At 44.2% G+C, this 17,702-nt stretch overlaps 2 protein-coding genes across 4 annotated transcripts in view; one reads left to right on the top strand and one right to left on the bottom strand.

Annotated features, from left to right (window-relative positions):
* Window positions 1-278: 278 nt before the first annotated feature.
* SDHAF2 (succinate dehydrogenase complex assembly factor 2) lies at window positions 279-7,262 on the bottom strand. Of its 2 annotated transcripts, XM_042448198.1 has the most exons (4): window positions 7,107-7,262; window positions 6,565-6,785; window positions 1,778-1,887; window positions 279-752 (listed from the first exon to the last, which is right to left on the bottom strand). In XM_042448198.1, the coding sequence occupies exons 1-4, from the start codon at window positions 7,128-7,130 to the stop codon at window positions 622-624; spliced, it is 486 nt and encodes a 161-aa protein (XP_042304132.1). In that variant the 5' UTR covers window positions 7,131-7,262; the 3' UTR covers window positions 279-621. The 2 variants fall into 2 exon arrangements, with proteins under 2 accessions (XP_042304132.1, XP_042304123.1); XM_042448189.1 differs by lacking the exon at window positions 7,107-7,262 and having other exon boundaries at window positions 6,565-7,033.
* CPSF7 (cleavage and polyadenylation specific factor 7) overlaps window positions 7,242-17,702 on the top strand; it is a 24,068-nt gene continuing 13,607 nt past the window's right edge. The window contains exons 1-3 of one of the 2 annotated variants that reach the window (XM_042448173.1): window positions 7,242-7,326; window positions 7,739-7,852; window positions 15,163-15,381. In XM_042448173.1, the coding sequence (XP_042304107.1) occupies window positions 7,799-7,852; window positions 15,163-15,381 (273 nt within the window). In that variant the 5' untranslated portion in view covers window positions 7,242-7,326; window positions 7,739-7,798. Of the gene's footprint in view, window positions 7,391-7,738; window positions 7,853-15,162; window positions 15,382-17,702 lie in introns of both variants that reach the window. The other variant, XM_042448178.1, reaches the window with a different exon arrangement.

Raw genomic sequence — 17,702 nt, 5'->3', positions numbered from 1 at the left:
CAGTGTCAACTTGCATTATTTTGACAGTGCAGATGCAGCTCTGGTAGACCGAGCAAGGTTTCTTTATGGGTTGAGCTACAAATCCCAGAATTCAACAGCACTGAGCCATGGCAGCTAAACTGGTATCAAACTGGATCATTTCTGCACTGCAGATGCAGCTTCTTGTTTCTGAGTAGATTTTTTTAAATGAAAGACATAAAAGGGTAGTAGGACATACATTTTGATAGCTTTATCTTTTTGTTCCAACGTTAAAATAAATTAACCCAGGAATCCTTGGATTTGACATGTTATACTGTATTTTTATTAATAAATAAAAGCACTTTTAAATGAATCTTAATACATCATCATTATTGTTGCATCAACCAACATACAATTACAAATAGATGTGTTCTTAAAATGCATTATGACTCAAAACCAGGTCTCCCTCTTCATAATTTAGGACAGGGGTATTTCTCAATTTTAGGGGAAAGCACTGAACGTTTATTAGAGAAGCAAAACATGGAGAACAAATGCTACTCAAAAGAATCCACAGAAGGTTGACCAAGTGTGAAACACTAAGAGAAGTCCAAGTACTATGCTGTGAGTTGGTTTAAAAGGAAGTTCTGGAAAAAAGCACCCAGATCAGTGTGGGGTTTCAACAAGATACTCCAGATCTGGCTGTCGCAATCTCTTCTCTCTATTCTTGTTTTTAGTAAACTCTCTAAGCATCTCCATTACTTCATTCTCAAAGACTTCCGGTGCAGGCTTTGCTTCTTTGGAGAGAAAGAAGGGAAAGTAAGTACATTATTAGTTCTGCCACCAATGTTTGTAAATCCTCTACAGATTCTGCTAAAGAACATTAATCTTTCAAGTATTATTTCAGATGGCACCACTTTTGATAATTTGCTTAATACAAAAAGGGAGAGGTCACCAAATAAAGACCAACCTTTAATGGTCTAGGGATGTTTCTTTAAAAAGATACTGCTGGTTATTATCACCACTAACTATAAAGAACTGTAGTTACCAACCCCTCTTATGTATACTTATGAGGACCACTCACTAAATGGAAAGAGGTTTGCTAGCAAGTTTATGTAAAACTAAATCCAAACTTTCTTAAGCTTCAGTACTATATCTAGTGAAATCAATAAAACAAATTAGTCATGGATGACTTTAAGTCTCACTGATTTTAGTGAGTCTGCTTTAAGTCTGAACTTAATGTAGAGAATGCATTACAATTAAAGTTGTGAACATCCTGCCATTAGCACTGAAAATAATATCAGCTTCTCAAAGGGCACATCAACTTTTTTGCCTAAGATATAACAATAATCGATAGCTACTATCAACTTTCTAGGGATATGGGGAGCGACACACACGGGCTATTTGTTCCCCAAACCTCTGAAACATGTTTTAAAGATAGGACCAGAAACCAAAGGACTGCGTGTACTGACAGCAATAGCAAGTACATTTCTATACCACGTGCCAGTGCACTTAAGCACTCCCTAAGCAGTTTACAATGTGTAAGCTAATTACCCCCCAACAAGCTGGGTACTCATTTTAGAGACCTTGGAAGGATGCAGGCCTGAGTCGAGCATGAGCCCATGGCTGATACTGAACTCACAACCTTATGGTTTATGAGTGAGTGACTGCACTACAGCATTTAACCACTGAGCCACCAGGGCTTTTGTGCCGCCAGGGCTCTTTTGCACCACCAGGACAGCCACATCTGAAAAGTAATCCTTGGTTAGCCAAGAAATATAACAAGAATCTAAAGACCAGAAAAGGTAGCATTCCACCTTACCTGTTGCCCAGTAGTAGATATCCCAGTCATTGCTGGGCTCATTAATCAGGCGATCATAAAGATCCAGCTGTTTCTCACTCATTTGATTCAGATTCTCTTTGGCAAAGAAACTGAGAAAAACAGAAAGTCACAGTAATAGCTAAGGCCAAAATAAGTAAATGTGCTAATCATATGCCTATGGCCAGGAAACTGATGAAACCACAGAAAAATAACATATCTAATAAAGACTAATATCTATATTCTCATATGCCATTAAGAACCAGATTTGAGAGATGGTAGAACGGACGACCTTTGGTAGAGATATATTCAAGGCCAAGAACAGAATAACAGTATTTCATGCAGCAGTCACAAAAGGGAAAACAGCACCTATTGACTAAAAAAGCGAACCGATTAAGGCAAAACTAGCTGCATTTTCAGAGATTTTGCTTGTGAAGAAGTTTTCTGCAAAATCAATCAGATATTCACAGTAATAATAAAGTGCTCTACATGACAGCACTAGACTTTACTTAACCCTATATTCTTTTTTAAAAATAGGACTGAACATAAAGCATTAGTACCATTTTGATAACAAACAACATATTACCTGCCCGGTGATCAATGAATACCTAATTATTCGTTTAAAAATAATGCTGGTGAGTTACCTTGTTAAAGTAACACTCTCCAACTGATTCTCATTTTTGCATTCTCTTTTTGCCCCTTGAACACAATTCTAGGTTTAGAGGGAAATTAGAGGGAAATCAAGAGAAACCAGTTTTAGCAACTCCCCCGCTTAAGGCAAATCCCATGTAAGCTCGAGCCCCATTCAATATAATGGGGCTTGTGCTCATGGCACAGGTGCGTGGTGGGGGGCAGGCACGCCATTCATTTAATGGTGATGAGGCTTCCGCGTAAACAGGAAGCTGCATATGGTGCACCCACGTATGGAGTGGGCGCACTGTATTTTGAATCTGAGAAAGTGTGTTTTCCACAAGAGGAAAAAGTTCTTGATAGTCTATGGTCCGGTTCAGACTAGTGCTTTGAAGTGCCTGGGACCGAAAGTAGGGCTCGGGAGAGTGGAGCGTCCGCACGCTCAAGCCCTTCTGCGCGCCACAGGCGCCATCTTGGCATGTTGCCATTTACACAGGGTGCCCCATGATGATGTTGCTTGTACACAATGCACAAACGGCACTGCACAGGGAAGCGTCATGAGAGTGCAACAAGACCCTTATGGCTCTCTTGTAGCTCCGGCAAAAGAAGCTCTTTTTGGGGGCTTCTTTTCCCGGTGGGCTGGGGGTGTGGTGTCCGGTTGCCGCGTCCTCAACCTCATGCATCCAGGGGCAGCACCGAGCTGCTACTTTTGGGCTGTTTGTACAGCCCCTAAGGAAAAAAAAATACATACAGAAAGTTTAATCTAAGTCTTTAAGGGCATAACTATCATGAAGTACCATATTTTCCGGCGTATAAGACAACTTTTTACCCCCTTCTTATATGCTGGGTTGTGTTTGGGCTCCACAGAGACAGGCAAATGGCGTAGCCACCTCTCCGTCTCCTGGGGGGGTCCTTGCGGGTTTCTATCCCAGCAGGCACCACAGCCGGACTCTCTCTTTCTCGCTGCCATTGCTGGTTTCTGGGGCTGGAAGCTGGAAAAGGTGGCAGAGAAGCAGCTCCAGAGCCGGTCCGGTGGGAGAGGGATGGTCACGCCGAGGGAAAGAGACGGCCCCTTATGCCTCGCCGCCGCCACCCGGGATACTCCATACCAGCGGCTTCTTCTCCAGCTTCTAGTGCCCTTTTGGGCCAGACTGCGGGAGGCCCTACTGCTACTTGCGACACCCGCCTTCCAGGCCTCCACAGAGGCCCCCTCAAGCCAGCATGTGTGGGCGCCAAACCCCCTTAATTTGGCCTATAGTAGGCCAGGGCGCTGCCTGCACGCAACGTGGGGGTCGTCTTATACACCCAATCACTTTATACACTGGAAAATACAGCAATTATTAAATAAAAGTATCAAGGGAATTAAGATTAAAAAAACAAATGAAAGTAGTTCTCAGAACTTAAATTCCATCCAGTTTAATTAAGTGTACTTCCAGATATATTAGCAGATATATTTGCAACCACAGATACACAAGAGTGGAGTGGAAGAATTTTTAAATGGCAAATGGCTAGCTATACTGGCTTTGACCCAGACACCACTTTTATTTCCTGAAACCACTTAGGTCCCACACTAAAGCTTCAATCCCAAACAGATTTACTGGCAAGAAAGGAAATCTAAAATGGCCAGTGCTTAAAGGTAACGATAAAAGTTTTCCCTTGACAAGATTATTTAGTCATATCTGTCTGTAGGGGGCAGTGCTAATCTCTGTTACTTAACTGAAGAGCCAGCCTTGTCAAAGACGCCTCAGGGGTCATGTGGGCAGCATGAGTCACAGAACGCTGTTATCTTCCCACTGAAATGGTGCCTATTTATATACTTGGACTTTTACATGCTTTTGAACGGCTAGGTTGGCAAAAGCTGAGACTAGTGACAAGAACTCACTCCACCATGTGGCACTTGGGCCTCAAACTCCCAATCTTGTCAGACTTGGCATTTTAACTGCTGAGCCACTGCATCCTTACTTAACACAGATCAAGCCTGAGCTCTCGCTCTCTCTCATTCTCTCTCTCTCTCTGTGGAAGCCAAGATAACTAAATTGAGACTGCTAGAACATGGCCACATAGCCCGAAAAACCCACAAAAGACTATAAATTGAGACTGTTGACATTTGGCCACATCATGAAGAAAAATGAATCATTAGAGAAGACAATAATGCTAGAGAAAGTAGAAGGCAGCAGAAATAGAGGAAGACTGCATGACAGAGACAAAAGGGGATCTTAGAAATGTCTCATCCACAGGATCGTCATGAGTTGGAAGACATGGGGCTTATCCAGGCAGTGAAAATAATCCAGGTAGAATCTGGGTTTAATTTTGTTATTCACATGCATTTCAAATGTATATGATTTAAGTTGGGGGGGGGGGTTTGCTAAAAGCCCACTTAGGATAGTCAATATCAAGTTTTTCTGAGTTTTTCTAAAAGATTCACATTCTTGGCTGTGTGAATAACTGATGCGAACAGACACAGGATAAACCGGGATAAAACTCTTGCATACTTCGAATACATCTGCATCATTGACTCCATCTTTATTTGAGTGAGCAACCAAACTCACAGAGATGCACATACTGTATATATGCATGTATAAATCTAGGAATCTTAATCAAAAAATTGACCCAAAAAACCTAGGTCAACTTATGCAGTGGTCAAAAAAGGAATCCCTCGGTTTCTCTGAGTAGAGTGGCAAAAGGAAAGAGTTTAATGCATCCCAGGATCACCAACCCTCTGTCCACCATGACTCCACTTCTGACCTTTTTGAATGCCTGGGTTGGAAAAGCACAGACAGTTATGCCTGCCAGAACTTTATAAGTTCTTTGGTATTGTTTTCCTTAGCTTCGTCCTCTATATTCTTGGTTACGTGCCTCTAAGTTTTACCCTCGACCTATCCACAGGGCAGATCAAAATCCATAACTCTGGTACCAACACCTACCCTTGACTTATATATGAGGTTGATTTAGGGCCAAAACACGCTGCAGAAATAATCCATTTTGAGACTGCTTTAACTGCCCTGGCTCAATGCTAGGGAATTTTGCCAACTGTAGTTTTGTGAGACCTTTAGCCTTCTCTGTCAGAGAGCTCTCCCAGGATTCCCTGGCACTGTGAGAGCTAGACAGTGAAGAAAGCTGATAGGAGGAAAATCAACTCATTTGAGATGTGGTGCTGGAGAAGAGTGCTGAGGGTATCATGCACAGCCAAAACGATAAACAAGTGGGTCCTCGAACAGATCAAGCCTGAACTCTTCCTGGAAGCCACGATGATAACGCTGAGGTTGTCATTCTTTGGTCACATCATGAGAAGGGATGATTGATTTGTTGTAAAAGGCAATGATGCTGGGAAAAGCTGAGGAGAGAAGAAAGAAGAAGAAACTGCACGCCAGATGGCTGGATTCAGCCAGGGAGGTCATGGGCCTCCATCAGGAGCCGCATGAAGGGTGAGCCATAGATGGATAATTACTGGAAATGGCGACGCACAGCAAAACTACCTACACCCACACACTACACAATAATGTTACAGTATTAAGAACTAAGGGATGCGGTGGCTTAGTGGTTAAGATGTCAGTCCATCGAGGCCCAAGTGCCGCATGATGGGGTGAGCTCCATCGCTAGTCCCAGCTTCTGCCAACCAAGCACTTCAAAAGCAGACAAATGCAAGGAGATAGATAGGTTCCACTTTGTTGGGAAGGTAAGAGAGCGTTCTGTGCAGTCATTCTGCCCACATGGTCACAGAGCAGTCTCTGGCAACGCTGGCTCTCTGGCTTAGTACTGGAGATGAGCACCGGCCCCTGCGGCTGGACATGGCTTGCCAGCCTTGCCAGCGGGGAATGCCTTTCCCCCTTTAAGCAGAGCAGTGGAGGACAGGGTCACCTGGGGATGCCTCCTCCACAGGGCTGCCATGAGCCAGGTTGACTCCAGGGCACTTAACAACTACAACAGACAAGAGGCTTGTTTCCCCTCAAGGGCCTGAAGGCAGGGAGGAAGGGAGGAGGAGGAGGGTCTGGACATGCAGGGGTCCTCCGTTTGTTTTGGGCTGTGGATCTGTGGTGACTTGGGGGCCTTTCCCTGGAGCCCACCAGTCATCACAGGATCCCAGAAGCCTCAGCAGCTCGGCCGACAGTCAGCAATGATGGGAACTGAAGCCCCAAGATCTGGAGGGCCGTGGCTCCCACCTGAGGAGGAGGCAGTTCTCCAGCATGCCTCGCTTGCGGCTCTCGTAGAGCAGCCTGGCCCGCTTCCTGGCCGGGGGCTCCTGGGGCCGGGGCTGCCAGGGCGGCAGGGGGATCTCCAGCACGTCCCGCCCGGAGTCAGAAGGCGCCTCCCCGCGGTAGCAGCACCTGGGCGGCAGAAGGAGGAGGCGACTGCGGGGGAAGAGGAGGGAGGAGGAGAGCCTCTGCGGGGAAAGAGAGAGAGAGAAGGAAAGGCAGCGAGGCTCGTTAGGCGCCCATCGACACAGAGGCCACACCGCCCCTCCCGCCCGAGGCCGCATCCACACTGGGGAAATGACCCGCGTTGGAGCCGCTTTAACTCGTTGTCTGGCTCTTTGCTATGGAATTCTGGGAGTTGGGGTTTGTTGTGGGGCCTTCCTTCTTTCAGCTCCGCTCCGCTCTGGGCCCACAACAAACCCCCAACTCCCAGAATTCCGTAGCAAAGAGCCAGAGAAAGCGGCGCCAAACCGGGTTATTCCTCCCGTGTGGATGCAGCCTTAACTCACTCTAGCCGCCGCCAGCGCCGCCATCTTTTGGCTTTCCTCTGGCCGCTCTATCCCTCGCCCGTCACCATAGAGACGCTTTTCGTTCCGCCGTCAGAGTCCTTTTAGGCGCGCGCGGGCCTTGACGCAACCGGAAGGGGCGGGCCTTTCAAGGGAAAGGGAAGCGGAAGGGGCGGGGCAGCAACGGCGGCGGCGACTGGCTGTGGAGGAGAGGGAGAGCGAGGTCGGCGCGCGGCGCTTGGGGCCTTCTTTTCTGAGGGGGCGGCCGGGGTCGGTGTGTCTGGGCAGTCAGTTGGTTTGCGAGCGAGGCCTGGGGCGGAAGGGAGGCGAAGGGGGCTACGGCCGAATGGGGGCAGGCCTCCTCCTGGAGAGCGCGGGAAAGGAGGGAGGCCGGGAGTGGCGGGAGTGCGCGCGCAGCCATGGCGGCGGCGGCGGCTGCGGCTGAAGGGAAAGCAGAGGGGCCTCTTCCTCCTCCTCGATAAGGGCCGGAGGGGGAGGGGAGGGGCGGGGCCTCGGCAGAGGCGCTACTACTGACGTTGGCGTTGTCAGGGTCCTGGTGGCTGTGGTGCTAAGTGGTTGCGACTCTCATCTTCTCCTTCCCCTCTCTCTCCCTCCCTCCCTCCCTCCGCGCCCAGCCTGGCTCTCCGCCCCCCTCCCACCCCCTCCGCCTTCTCCTCAGTGGCGCCCCGGGAAATATGTCGGAGGGAGTGGACCTCATAGACATCTACGCCGACGAGGAGTTCAACCAGGTGAGAGGGAGGGAGGGAGGGAGGGGGGTTTGCCTTCCCATCGAAGTAGTACCTATTCATCCACTCAAACATTTACATCCAGGCTCCAGGAAAAGAGATTCCAGCTCAGCATTAGGAGGAACTCCCTGACAGTAAGGGCTGTGCAGTGGAGTCTCCTTCTTTGGAGGTCTTTGAGCAGAGGCTGGAGGGCCTTCTGTCAATGGGGATGCTCTGACTGAGAGTCCCTGCGTGGCAGAATGGGGCTGGGCTGGATGGCCCTTGGGGTCTCTTCCAACTCTATGAATCTATATGCTTTCAAACTGCTAGGTTGGCAGAAGCTGGGCCTAGAGCTCACTCCATCATGCAGCACTCAGGCCTTGAACTGCCGGCCTTACAGTCATCAGAACTGGCATCTTAACCACTAAGCTGCTACATCCCACGGTGCAGGAAATGAAGGAACCCACAATCAAAGCACCCCCGACAGATGGCCATCCAGCCCCTGTTTAAAGACCTTGTTCCTCAGATCAGAACAAGTCAGGCCTGAGAAGTGGTGCCGGGTTTCCCACCACACACCTGTCCATGCAGTGGCTCCCAAACTTTGGTCCTCCAGATGCTTTGGACTTCAGACCCCAGAATTCCTGTCTGAGGCATCTGGGAGCTATATAAGTGTGAGAGTCAGTATGGCGTAGGTTTGAGTATTGGACTGTGGCTCTGGAGACCAGGGTTTGATTCCTACCTCGGCCGTGGAAACCTGGTGCGTGACCTTGGACAAGTCACGCTTTCTCAGCCTCAGGGGAAGGCAGTGGCAAACTTCTTCTGAACAAATCTTGTCAAGATAGCCCCATGGTCTTAGGGTCGCCCTACATTGAAAACAACTTGGAAGGCACACAACAATTTGTGATAGATTACTGTCTTTGTCATTTGTTGCAAATTGTTTTAAATTACAAGAATTGTTTTATTGTACATTATTTAGGAGTGTTTCTCAGTGAACATGAAGAGTAAAGGTAGGAAGGAATGCTGATTTGTCTTCTTTTTTATGAGCAGCAGCCAGTGTGAGGCTGGTCTTTTTTTAGGAAACGAAAGTGAAACTTCTTCATAGTTTTGCATCTGTAGAAGACAAAGTTAATTTAGCTTGTATTCCAGGTTGCTCTTTATTAAATGGATTTGAAGCCTTGTTCTATGAGGACAGCAGGATAGCTGCCACTGGAGGGCTTGTTCATATAGATTAAAGATGGTCTGTAGCCCGTTCTTTCAGTCACATCACACTGACAAAGTGTCAAAACTACAACACCACTCCAGTTTCCTTTACAGCAGTTAATTGCCACAATGCAAATTATGCTTTCTACTTCAGTGCTGTTTCCTATCCACTACAATTGATATATCAGTGCTGTATTGAGTTCTCTACTGTTTCCTAAGAATAAGTTGTCCTACATTCAATGGGACATGTATCTGAGTAGACATTCAGTTAAGAGCAAATAATTGTAAAAAGGCACAGGGCATATATAGAAAGGTTGATTCCTTTAGAAATGGGAAGACCTGAATGCATAGCCTGTCTCTGTTTTGATTCCCTGTTAACTCCATCCTCTAGTGTCTATGGTTGAAGTTTTGGTTATCCCTGGGACTGGCACCAAATTCACATTGAGTAGAATTGCTTCATAATCATATAGATACATGCCAGCAAACATACCTGTTTGTGCATACAAACTCTAATAGTATTTAGGTATGTTACATGGTCCCATAACAAAATGAAATAGCACATGTTGTCAATAGTCAAGATCCATTGCTTAGTTCCTGTCTTCTTCTGATAAGGCTGGGAAAGTTTCTGGTGTGTTTTTTCATCAAAGTGGGTATGGACAAGATTGAGATCGACAGAACCCCAGCTCAGTACAAGTCAGTTTTCTCTGTTCCTGTGGTGCTCTCTACTCAACTTGTTTTGCACATTCACCCTTTGTCCAGATTTCTTAGCTCCCATCCCACTGCAGTCATGTCCTGTTGATAGGTAAGATGGAACATAAACTCAACATAAACAAATCATTCCTGATTTGTCTGTTTAGGATTCCATTGTTGTTCAGCTTACAGCCAGCAGTATCATTAGATAGTGAGAGAAAATGAGTATAGTCAGATGATGGCTTGTCTGACTCATTATTCTTCTGGGTCACTTCTTTCAAAGCTGATTCCTTCCTCCCTCACCAGGCCCTTCTACAGAAACCAATCAAGCCTTTGCAGTAATTTTGAATGTGTGTGTGCTGACCTAGCTTGTTACAACATCACACAGTCTTCTAGTGCGATGTGACTGCTGCACTGGCCATTGTGCTGCCTCAGTGGCCCTAGTTGTTGGCCCTATCTTGTCTTTTGGGCACATGGATGGATACCACTTTGCCTCTGGAAAAAGGAGTATTAGTTGAAACCTCTTTGTGCTTGTTTTCAAGGGGATACATGGTGAAAAAGTGTTTGTGAAGTGCTCTGCTTGTGTGTTGTTTTATTTTGAAATATTCTTCATCAAAAGAGTAAATAAAATATAGAATTCTGCTGTGAATGAATATTGATGACCATACAAGTTTCTCCAGTTCCATCATGTTTTAACACCTACTCATTTATGTGATCTTTGAAGGTCTTCTGTTCTGTACCAAGTATTGCTAATCACTGTTGTAAATTGCTAGTGTCTGTCTGCCTGTATTATATATTTTTTCAAGAATTCCAAGGTTATGGTGAGGGGTAACATCAGCTATAACCAAGATTTGACCCTCCAGTTTAAACAGTTTTTACACATTCCAAAGCATTGCATGATTTCTGCAGTCACTTCCCAGAAGATGGCTAGATCATGATTAAGCAGGTAAAAACTTGATTTGGTTTCAGTACTCGATTACAGTGAAGTGATGCATATTATTTTGGGTCCTGTCTTCAGCTACATTTGATTTTTGCATGTACTTGGACTGTGATGGCAGCAAGGAAGAATAAATGTCACTGTGTGTTTGTTTTGGCTTCCTGCACTCCCCATTTTTACAGCACACATGTTAGAAGCCTAGTTGAATGAGTGGCATATGGGCTCCAAAAAAACCAGAGGTCTCCAGCAGGGCTCTGTTTTTCTTTTTGTATGTATATGTGTGTTGTTTACTGCTGTGATTTGAAACAATAAAATGAAATGCCCAAGCTCACTTCTGTATACTAAAAGATGGGTAGCACACAATTACAGTATATTCTTTGGGCAGTTGATTCTACTTCGCTTTTCATGATCTTAACAACAGACTGTCTAGGAAAAAGCAGAGAGCTGTAAAATGGGCAACAAAAGATGATATAAATATACAAGTTCATTACTGTGAGAATTAGAAATAAGTAATTTTAGAAAACACTGCTACCTTAAAAGGTGCTGCTCATGAGCAGAGAAAGGTAGCAACAGTGCAATAGCAAAAGAATGCAGTTTGAACATGAAGAGAGAAGTAACAGGTAAGGTCAAATGTACTCTGTATGCCTGTTTCTTGGGATTACTATTACATGTGGGACAATTGTACCTGTTGCATTGTTCAAAAGGGATGCGGGAAAACCACACAATAAAATCAAGGGGCTACCTACCTCAGCACAGGTAATGAAGAGCTTATAAATCTCCCTCCCTTCTACCACACTTGCATCCAAACACTTTGAATATGATCCTTATAATTTGCAACAGAATATGTGATTCTATCCAGTGTTAATTGAGCATCATTCTAGTTTCGTGTGGTTTTTGTTGCTTGTAAAATCATCCACACTTGCAAGGTGTTTATGTGATTTTGCCTCTTTTGAAGCAATTGATTATCCTGTTGCAGCAAAAATAGCAAAGAGTCAGATAACAGATTAGTCTGTAAAGTACCACAATATTCTGGTGGCGCAGTGGTTAAATGCCTGTACTGCAGCCATTCACTCAAAACCACAAGGTTGCGAGTTCAAGACCAGCAAAAGGGCCCAAGCTCGACTCAGGCTTGCATCCTTCCGAGGTCGCTAAAATGAGTACACAGACTGTTGGGGGCAAATTAGCTTACTTCCTGTTCACCGCTATGATCTTTGGAATAGCGGTATATAAATAAAACAAATTATTATTAATTATTATATTCTGTGTCTGAAGTGGCCTTTAACAAAATAGAACAAATACAGTGCAACCTTTGCTAATAATAAACACCACAGAAATGGTTTATATACTCTCTTTAGTGTCCTTGTTCTCACTATTTGAATGGTTTGACCTACGGGTATCTCTCATTTTCCAACACCTTGCTTTTCTGAATTGTACCCAGAATCTGTACATTCAATTCATGGTCCACTCTTTTGCCCATGCCTTGAACTAATGAGTTCTCGTTATATAATACAGTCAGCCCTCTGTATCCATGGATTCAAGTACCCGTGGCTTGAAAATATTTTAAATATACATACATTCCAAAAAGCAAACTTGATTTTGCCTTGTTATGTAGGGGACGCCATTTTTACCATCCATTGTATTTAATGCGATTTGATACCATGGATTTTGATATCCACGGTGGGGCCTGGAACCAAATCCCAGCAGATGCCAAGGCCCAACTATACTGCATTTTATAAGTGTTGAAAGACCAGAGGCGGGGCTGTCCCTTGTGGCGTCTGCCTCTTTCGTAATGCACACACAACTCAGCTAGGAAACAGCCAGACAGTACAATCTGATATGTGCTCTGAGGCCTTTCTGCTCTCTTTTCCCTTGCCTGAGGAAGAACAGGATGTCACTCATGCTAGATGGCAGTGGGAAGGAAGCTGAAAGAATTGCTGCATTTCGATATCTCGTGTTTTTATGTGAAATGGGGGGAAATAATGTGGCTGGTGCAACTGCAGAATTGCCTTGCCCTTCGCCAGGGAGTCAACCACAACACCTTATTCTTTGTTTGAACCCAGAGGATGGAAGCTGTTCTTCAAAGAGTCAACTATGGTAAGTTGACTCTTCTAGGCTTTGCCCCAATTAGTGCCATAGTGAAGAGAAGGGAGCAGTAGGAACAATGAGCCTAGTCACTCAGGAGTGCCTTGGCCAAACAGTTTCCACCCTCCATTGCTTCCACCATGGCACTGGCCGTGGTGATGCCTAGCAGAGTCAGTTAACCACAGTTGGCTCTTTGCTCTGGGCAGCACCATGGTGAGTTGGGTGGAAGAGAAGGAATAGCGAGCCAAGTCACTCAGTGGCCACTAACTGAAGAGCTTCCATCCTCTTGAACAAAACAGTGTTGTGGTGGTGGTGGTGGTTGTCGACTGGCAAAGGGCAGAACAACCCTATAGTTCTGAGCATGTAATGGTTTCTGCATTGTGAGGATTTTCACTTTTTAACAGTGATCTGGTCTCTAACATGTCAAATAAGCTTAGGTTTCCTCTACCCAGATAACATGATTTTATTTTAGTTAATTGCAATTAACATACCACTTGTTCTTACCTTATAAAAGTTAAATAACATGATAAATGATTGAAAGCAGACATGTATCACATTCTGCAGCTTGATTGCTTGTCTATTGTGCATAATTCTTATCTAAATTACTAAAATAGAAAAATGCTTCAAGTAGGAAAGTGGATATGTGAATATGTACCTTCCAGTTGCTTGTTGGCTTATAGCAATCCCATGAATTTCATAGGATATTCTCAAGAAGTGGTTTTGCTAGTTCCTTCCTATGGGAGGTAGCCTATGACATCTGGCAGTTGTTGTTGGTCTCTCATCCAAGTACTAACCAGGTCTGACCCTGTTTAACTTCCAAGTTCAGATGGGATCTGGTGTCTTTGGGGTATTCAGGCCCTGTGGAAAGATGAACCTGTATACACTGCAATAATTAGCCAACTCTGGTAATAGTACTCTGCATTCGTTTTGTCTAAATAGCTCAAGCTTCAGCTGGCTATAGCTATAAATGTAAGTAGATTACACTGTATGAGGACAGAACATTATCTATCTCTAAATCTTGTTAAGAAAGTTAATGGATTTCTATTTTCTTTATTCATTGATGTGAACATAAACCATAATCTAACATTGTTAGCATCTTGACACTTTCTTTAGATTGACGGTGCACATCTTATTCATTTTTTCAGTTGTTTTACACTGACACACCCGCTCCACCCCCATAATGTAGGGTTGTGACATAAGCCTCTAAACACTATAACTGATTTTTATGGAGTGTGTTGAATATTAAATGTTATTAAATAAAAGTCCCATTTATTTCACTGAGTCTATTTGAACTCAGTTTATTTCATGTTTCTCCCAAAGTGCCAAAAGCAAGTAAAGTTGATTGACTTTGTCATCTTGATGAAGTGGTAGAATTGTTTTCTGACCCAACCCAAAATTACTGGCCTAAATCTTGTAATTCCTCTTAGCCAGAGTTGACCCATTGAATCAGTGGGATTTACCTATGTCCTGATTCACTGTTCAACTGTTGTATGAATGGTTCTACTCTACTTGGAAATGACCACCATCCAATGCAATCTGTGCACCTGTTGAACAGCTCTTACAATTAAAAAACTTCTCCCTAATCTTTAGGTGGGATCTTTTTTCTTGTAATTTGAATTTATTGGTTTGTGTTCTAGCCTCTGGGGCTGCACAAAATCAAGCTTGCGCCATCATTTACATGACATCCAGTCAGATATTTAAAACTAAATTGGAACAAGAAAAATGGTCCTGTGGTTGCACCCTCTCTTGGTAACTAGCTATAAAAGATTATTTCTTGTAATAATCAAGGAAATATTATGTGAGCAGCTCTCAATGAATTATCTTTATTTTTAGGCAGTGCTGGTCCACCAACAATTGTTGTGAGTCCACAAATCATTCTGATGTATAGTGGCCCTATCACAGCTACTCTTGGCAAGTTTCTTCAGAGGGGGGTGGCCATGGCTATCCTCTGAGGCTGAGAGAATATGGCTTGCCTAAGATCACACATTGGCTTCCATGGCTGAGCTAGGATTCTAACCCTGGTCAACCCAGAGTCTTAGTCCAATGCTCAAACCACTACACCACACCAGCCTCCACCAATAGAAAGATTATATTGTAAAGTTGGCACAGAAGCATAGCGCCAAAACATGTGCTTTCTGAGGAAGGAAGAGGCAAACATAATTATTCAGTGAATTACAGCAGTGAAACAAGCACACTCTTAAAGAGGACTCTGGAATGTTTTGTGAAGTAATTGGTCCTCCTCTATTCCTTGCAGCTTAGAAAAAAAACCTATCTCTTCTTTAAAAATCTAGTTTCCTGTGATTCAGGAGATTGAAAATCTTGTGCAAGTGTATTAATATTACGTCTCTAGGAAAATAGCTAAGAGATGGAGTGTTTGTCCTGCTTTCATTCTGCATATATTCAGTGGTATCTTCCTGTTTTCCAGGACTCTGAATTTAGTAATGCTGACCAGATGGATTTATATGACGACGTGCTAGCTGCCAGCTCACAGCCTTCTGAAAGTTGCACTAGCAGCTCTGAGCCACCCCCTGAAAACCGCCAAGAACAGTCTCCCAAGCCAAATAGCAAATCACCTGCCATCCTGTACACTTACAGTGGACTACGCAATAAGAGAGCTGCTGTTTATGTGGGCAGCTTCTCTTGGGTAAGTGGACACACTAAAGAAAAGCAGAAAGTAAAGGGCATAACAGATGCATATTTTACAGAAGAACCTTCAGTCAAGTGGGGAAATGCTTTTATATTTCATTCTTACTATAGTCCAGAGTTGGGCAAAGTGCAAGCCATGGGTTGCATATACCTGTCTGCCCCTCTTTAATAGCCCCTCCAAACCCTCAGACCCCTCCAGGATTTTTTTTATGCCACCCCACCCTGTTAGGAGCTGCATTCTGCCTTGAAATATCCCCCTGCCAAAAGAGAGAGAGAGAGAGAGAGACCTCAGTCTGCAGAATTTAAGTGAAAATAGCAAAACAAAACCAGGAAGTAGTAACTAAGGGGTCATTCATGCTAGGAAGTAACCCAGTGTGACAACCAAGTTATTTCCATGGTGTTCACACTTCCCCCAATTGCACTCAGTGCAGTTTTTTTGGGGGGGGAGCTGCCCAAAAACCCACTTGACCTGGTGCCTTTTGCACCAGATCACCTACTGCCTCTTTTTTGTGGCTCCACAGTGTTCCGGATCTTTGGTTCTTAAAACTCACTACTGGAGAGATCCAGATTGTGCGGGAAATTGTTTTGAAAATGGAGATTCCTCCATTTTCAAAATGATCTGGCACCTCTTCCTCCTCACTCCTCTTCCTCCCACCCCACACCTGCTGCGCCACATCCTTTCTCCTCACTCCTCTTCCTCCCCCCCCCCCCCTCCCACAAACGAATTTCTCAGTGGCATTTTATTCCTATTCCCATTCCCCGAGTGTGAACAGCAGTAGGGATAAAATGGCATGGAGAGAATCGATCATGGCAAATATATGGAAATAACCCAGTTTCCAAACTGGCTTATTTACTTGTGTGGATGGGCCCCAAGTGTTTTATTGTTGTGTGGGTTGTGTTTTGTTTTGTAATTTGGTTTTGTTTTGTTTTGTTTTGGTCACATCCTCCTATTTCTGTCTGGAACTACATCCCACCCAGCATTGAGGAGCAGGGATGAAAATGCTCCTGTGTCCCTCTGTGATTGTCTACTCCTACTGTATACCCATAGTTCTTAATAAAAGATAAAAGTAGTCCCCTGACATGAATGTCCCATCGTTACCAACTGTAAGCGGGGGGAAGAGGAAGAGGTGGTATTCATCTCCATTTCTAAGCTGAAGAGCCAGCATTGTACGAGGATTGCTCTGGTGGTTCTGTGGCCAGCATGACTGCACCGAACGCTGTTACCTTCCCTCTTAAGTGGTACCTACCTATCTTCTTGCATTTGCATGCTTTCAAACTGCTAGATTGGCAGAAGCTGGGACTAGTGACGAGTTCACCCCATCATGCAGCACTCGGGCCTCAAACTGCCAGCCTTCTGATCTTCTGATGATCAGAATTGGCGTCTTAACCACTAAGCCACTGCATCCCTTAGTTCTTAATACCGTACCATTATTTTGTAATGTGTGGGTGTAGGTAATTTTGCTGTGAGTCGCCATTTTCAGTAATTATAAGAAGACTCTGAAGCATTTAAATATGAAAGCAACAGAAACATTTCCTGAGCAATGTGTGGCCCTTCAAATGTTGGACCACAGCTCTCTTTGGTGCTATTTAGCATAGATAGTGGCAAAAGATGATGTGAGTCTTATTAAAGCTGAAGAGTCTGAGGTGTCTGCTCGTGATTTATCATACCTTGCTTTTCTCAAAAACTAACTCTAAAAACAAACTCTGGTATTTATACAATCACTGTTTGAAGGACACTTTTCATTTTTTTCCCACAGCACAAAGAACAGCTCATGCTTGAAGAATGTGATGTTCCTCTGATAGTAGTCTAACTTTAGGGCAAGGGTGGGCTACATCATTTTCAGGCTGTGTTAGGCTCAAAAAGGTTCTGAGTGTGAGTTGGAATATTTTTCAAATAAAGAATAGCATCCCTAGGTGTTTATTTTGGGACCCAAAAATATTCTGGGGTTGCAGCAGAAGTCACCCATTCCCCAGGTGTGAACAGCAGTAGGGATAAATTTGACCTATATTCCACAGTTTCTGTCTCTGTTTTAAGCAAGCAGTACAACCAATCAATACATATTACATTTATCATGTTTTTAAAATCTCTTATTAATGCCCTTATACAAGGCCCTTAAATTTACATGGTACAAAGTCTGTGCTGTGATGCAAAGCTGGGCATTGTATCCTGGCTCAGTGACTATTGACTAACGTGATCTCTGTGCAGGTAATTACCTTGAATAACTGTTTATATATACCAGGAAACTGGATTAATTGTTGCTTCTTCTTCTTTGGTTTACAGTCATTTTGACAAAAATCTGAAAATTTAAGTTGGGTTGC

Source organism: Sceloporus undulatus, chromosome 1 (genome assembly GCF_019175285.1).
Source record: "Sceloporus undulatus isolate JIND9_A2432 ecotype Alabama chromosome 1, SceUnd_v1.1, whole genome shotgun sequence".
In the NCBI taxonomy this organism is placed as follows: Eukaryota; Metazoa; Chordata; class Lepidosauria; order Squamata; family Phrynosomatidae; genus Sceloporus; species Sceloporus undulatus.
The sequence above is the reverse complement of the archived record's forward strand: the minus strand, read 5'-3'. Positions and strand labels throughout refer to the sequence as shown.

Coding starts and splice junctions, on each gene's coding strand:
- SDHAF2 (XM_042448189.1), bottom strand. CDS start 6,881: ATGCGGCCTCGGGCGGGAGGGGCGGTGTGGCCTCTGTGTCGATGGGCG. Junction 1,888..6,564: donor GAGAACTGCCTCCTCCTCAG/GTGGGAGCCACG, acceptor TGTTTTTCTCAG/TTTCTTTGCCAAAGAGAATC. Junction 753..1,777: donor TATCTACTACTGGGCAACAG/GTAAGGTGGAAT, acceptor TTCTCTCCAAAG/AAGCAAAGCCTGCACCGGAA.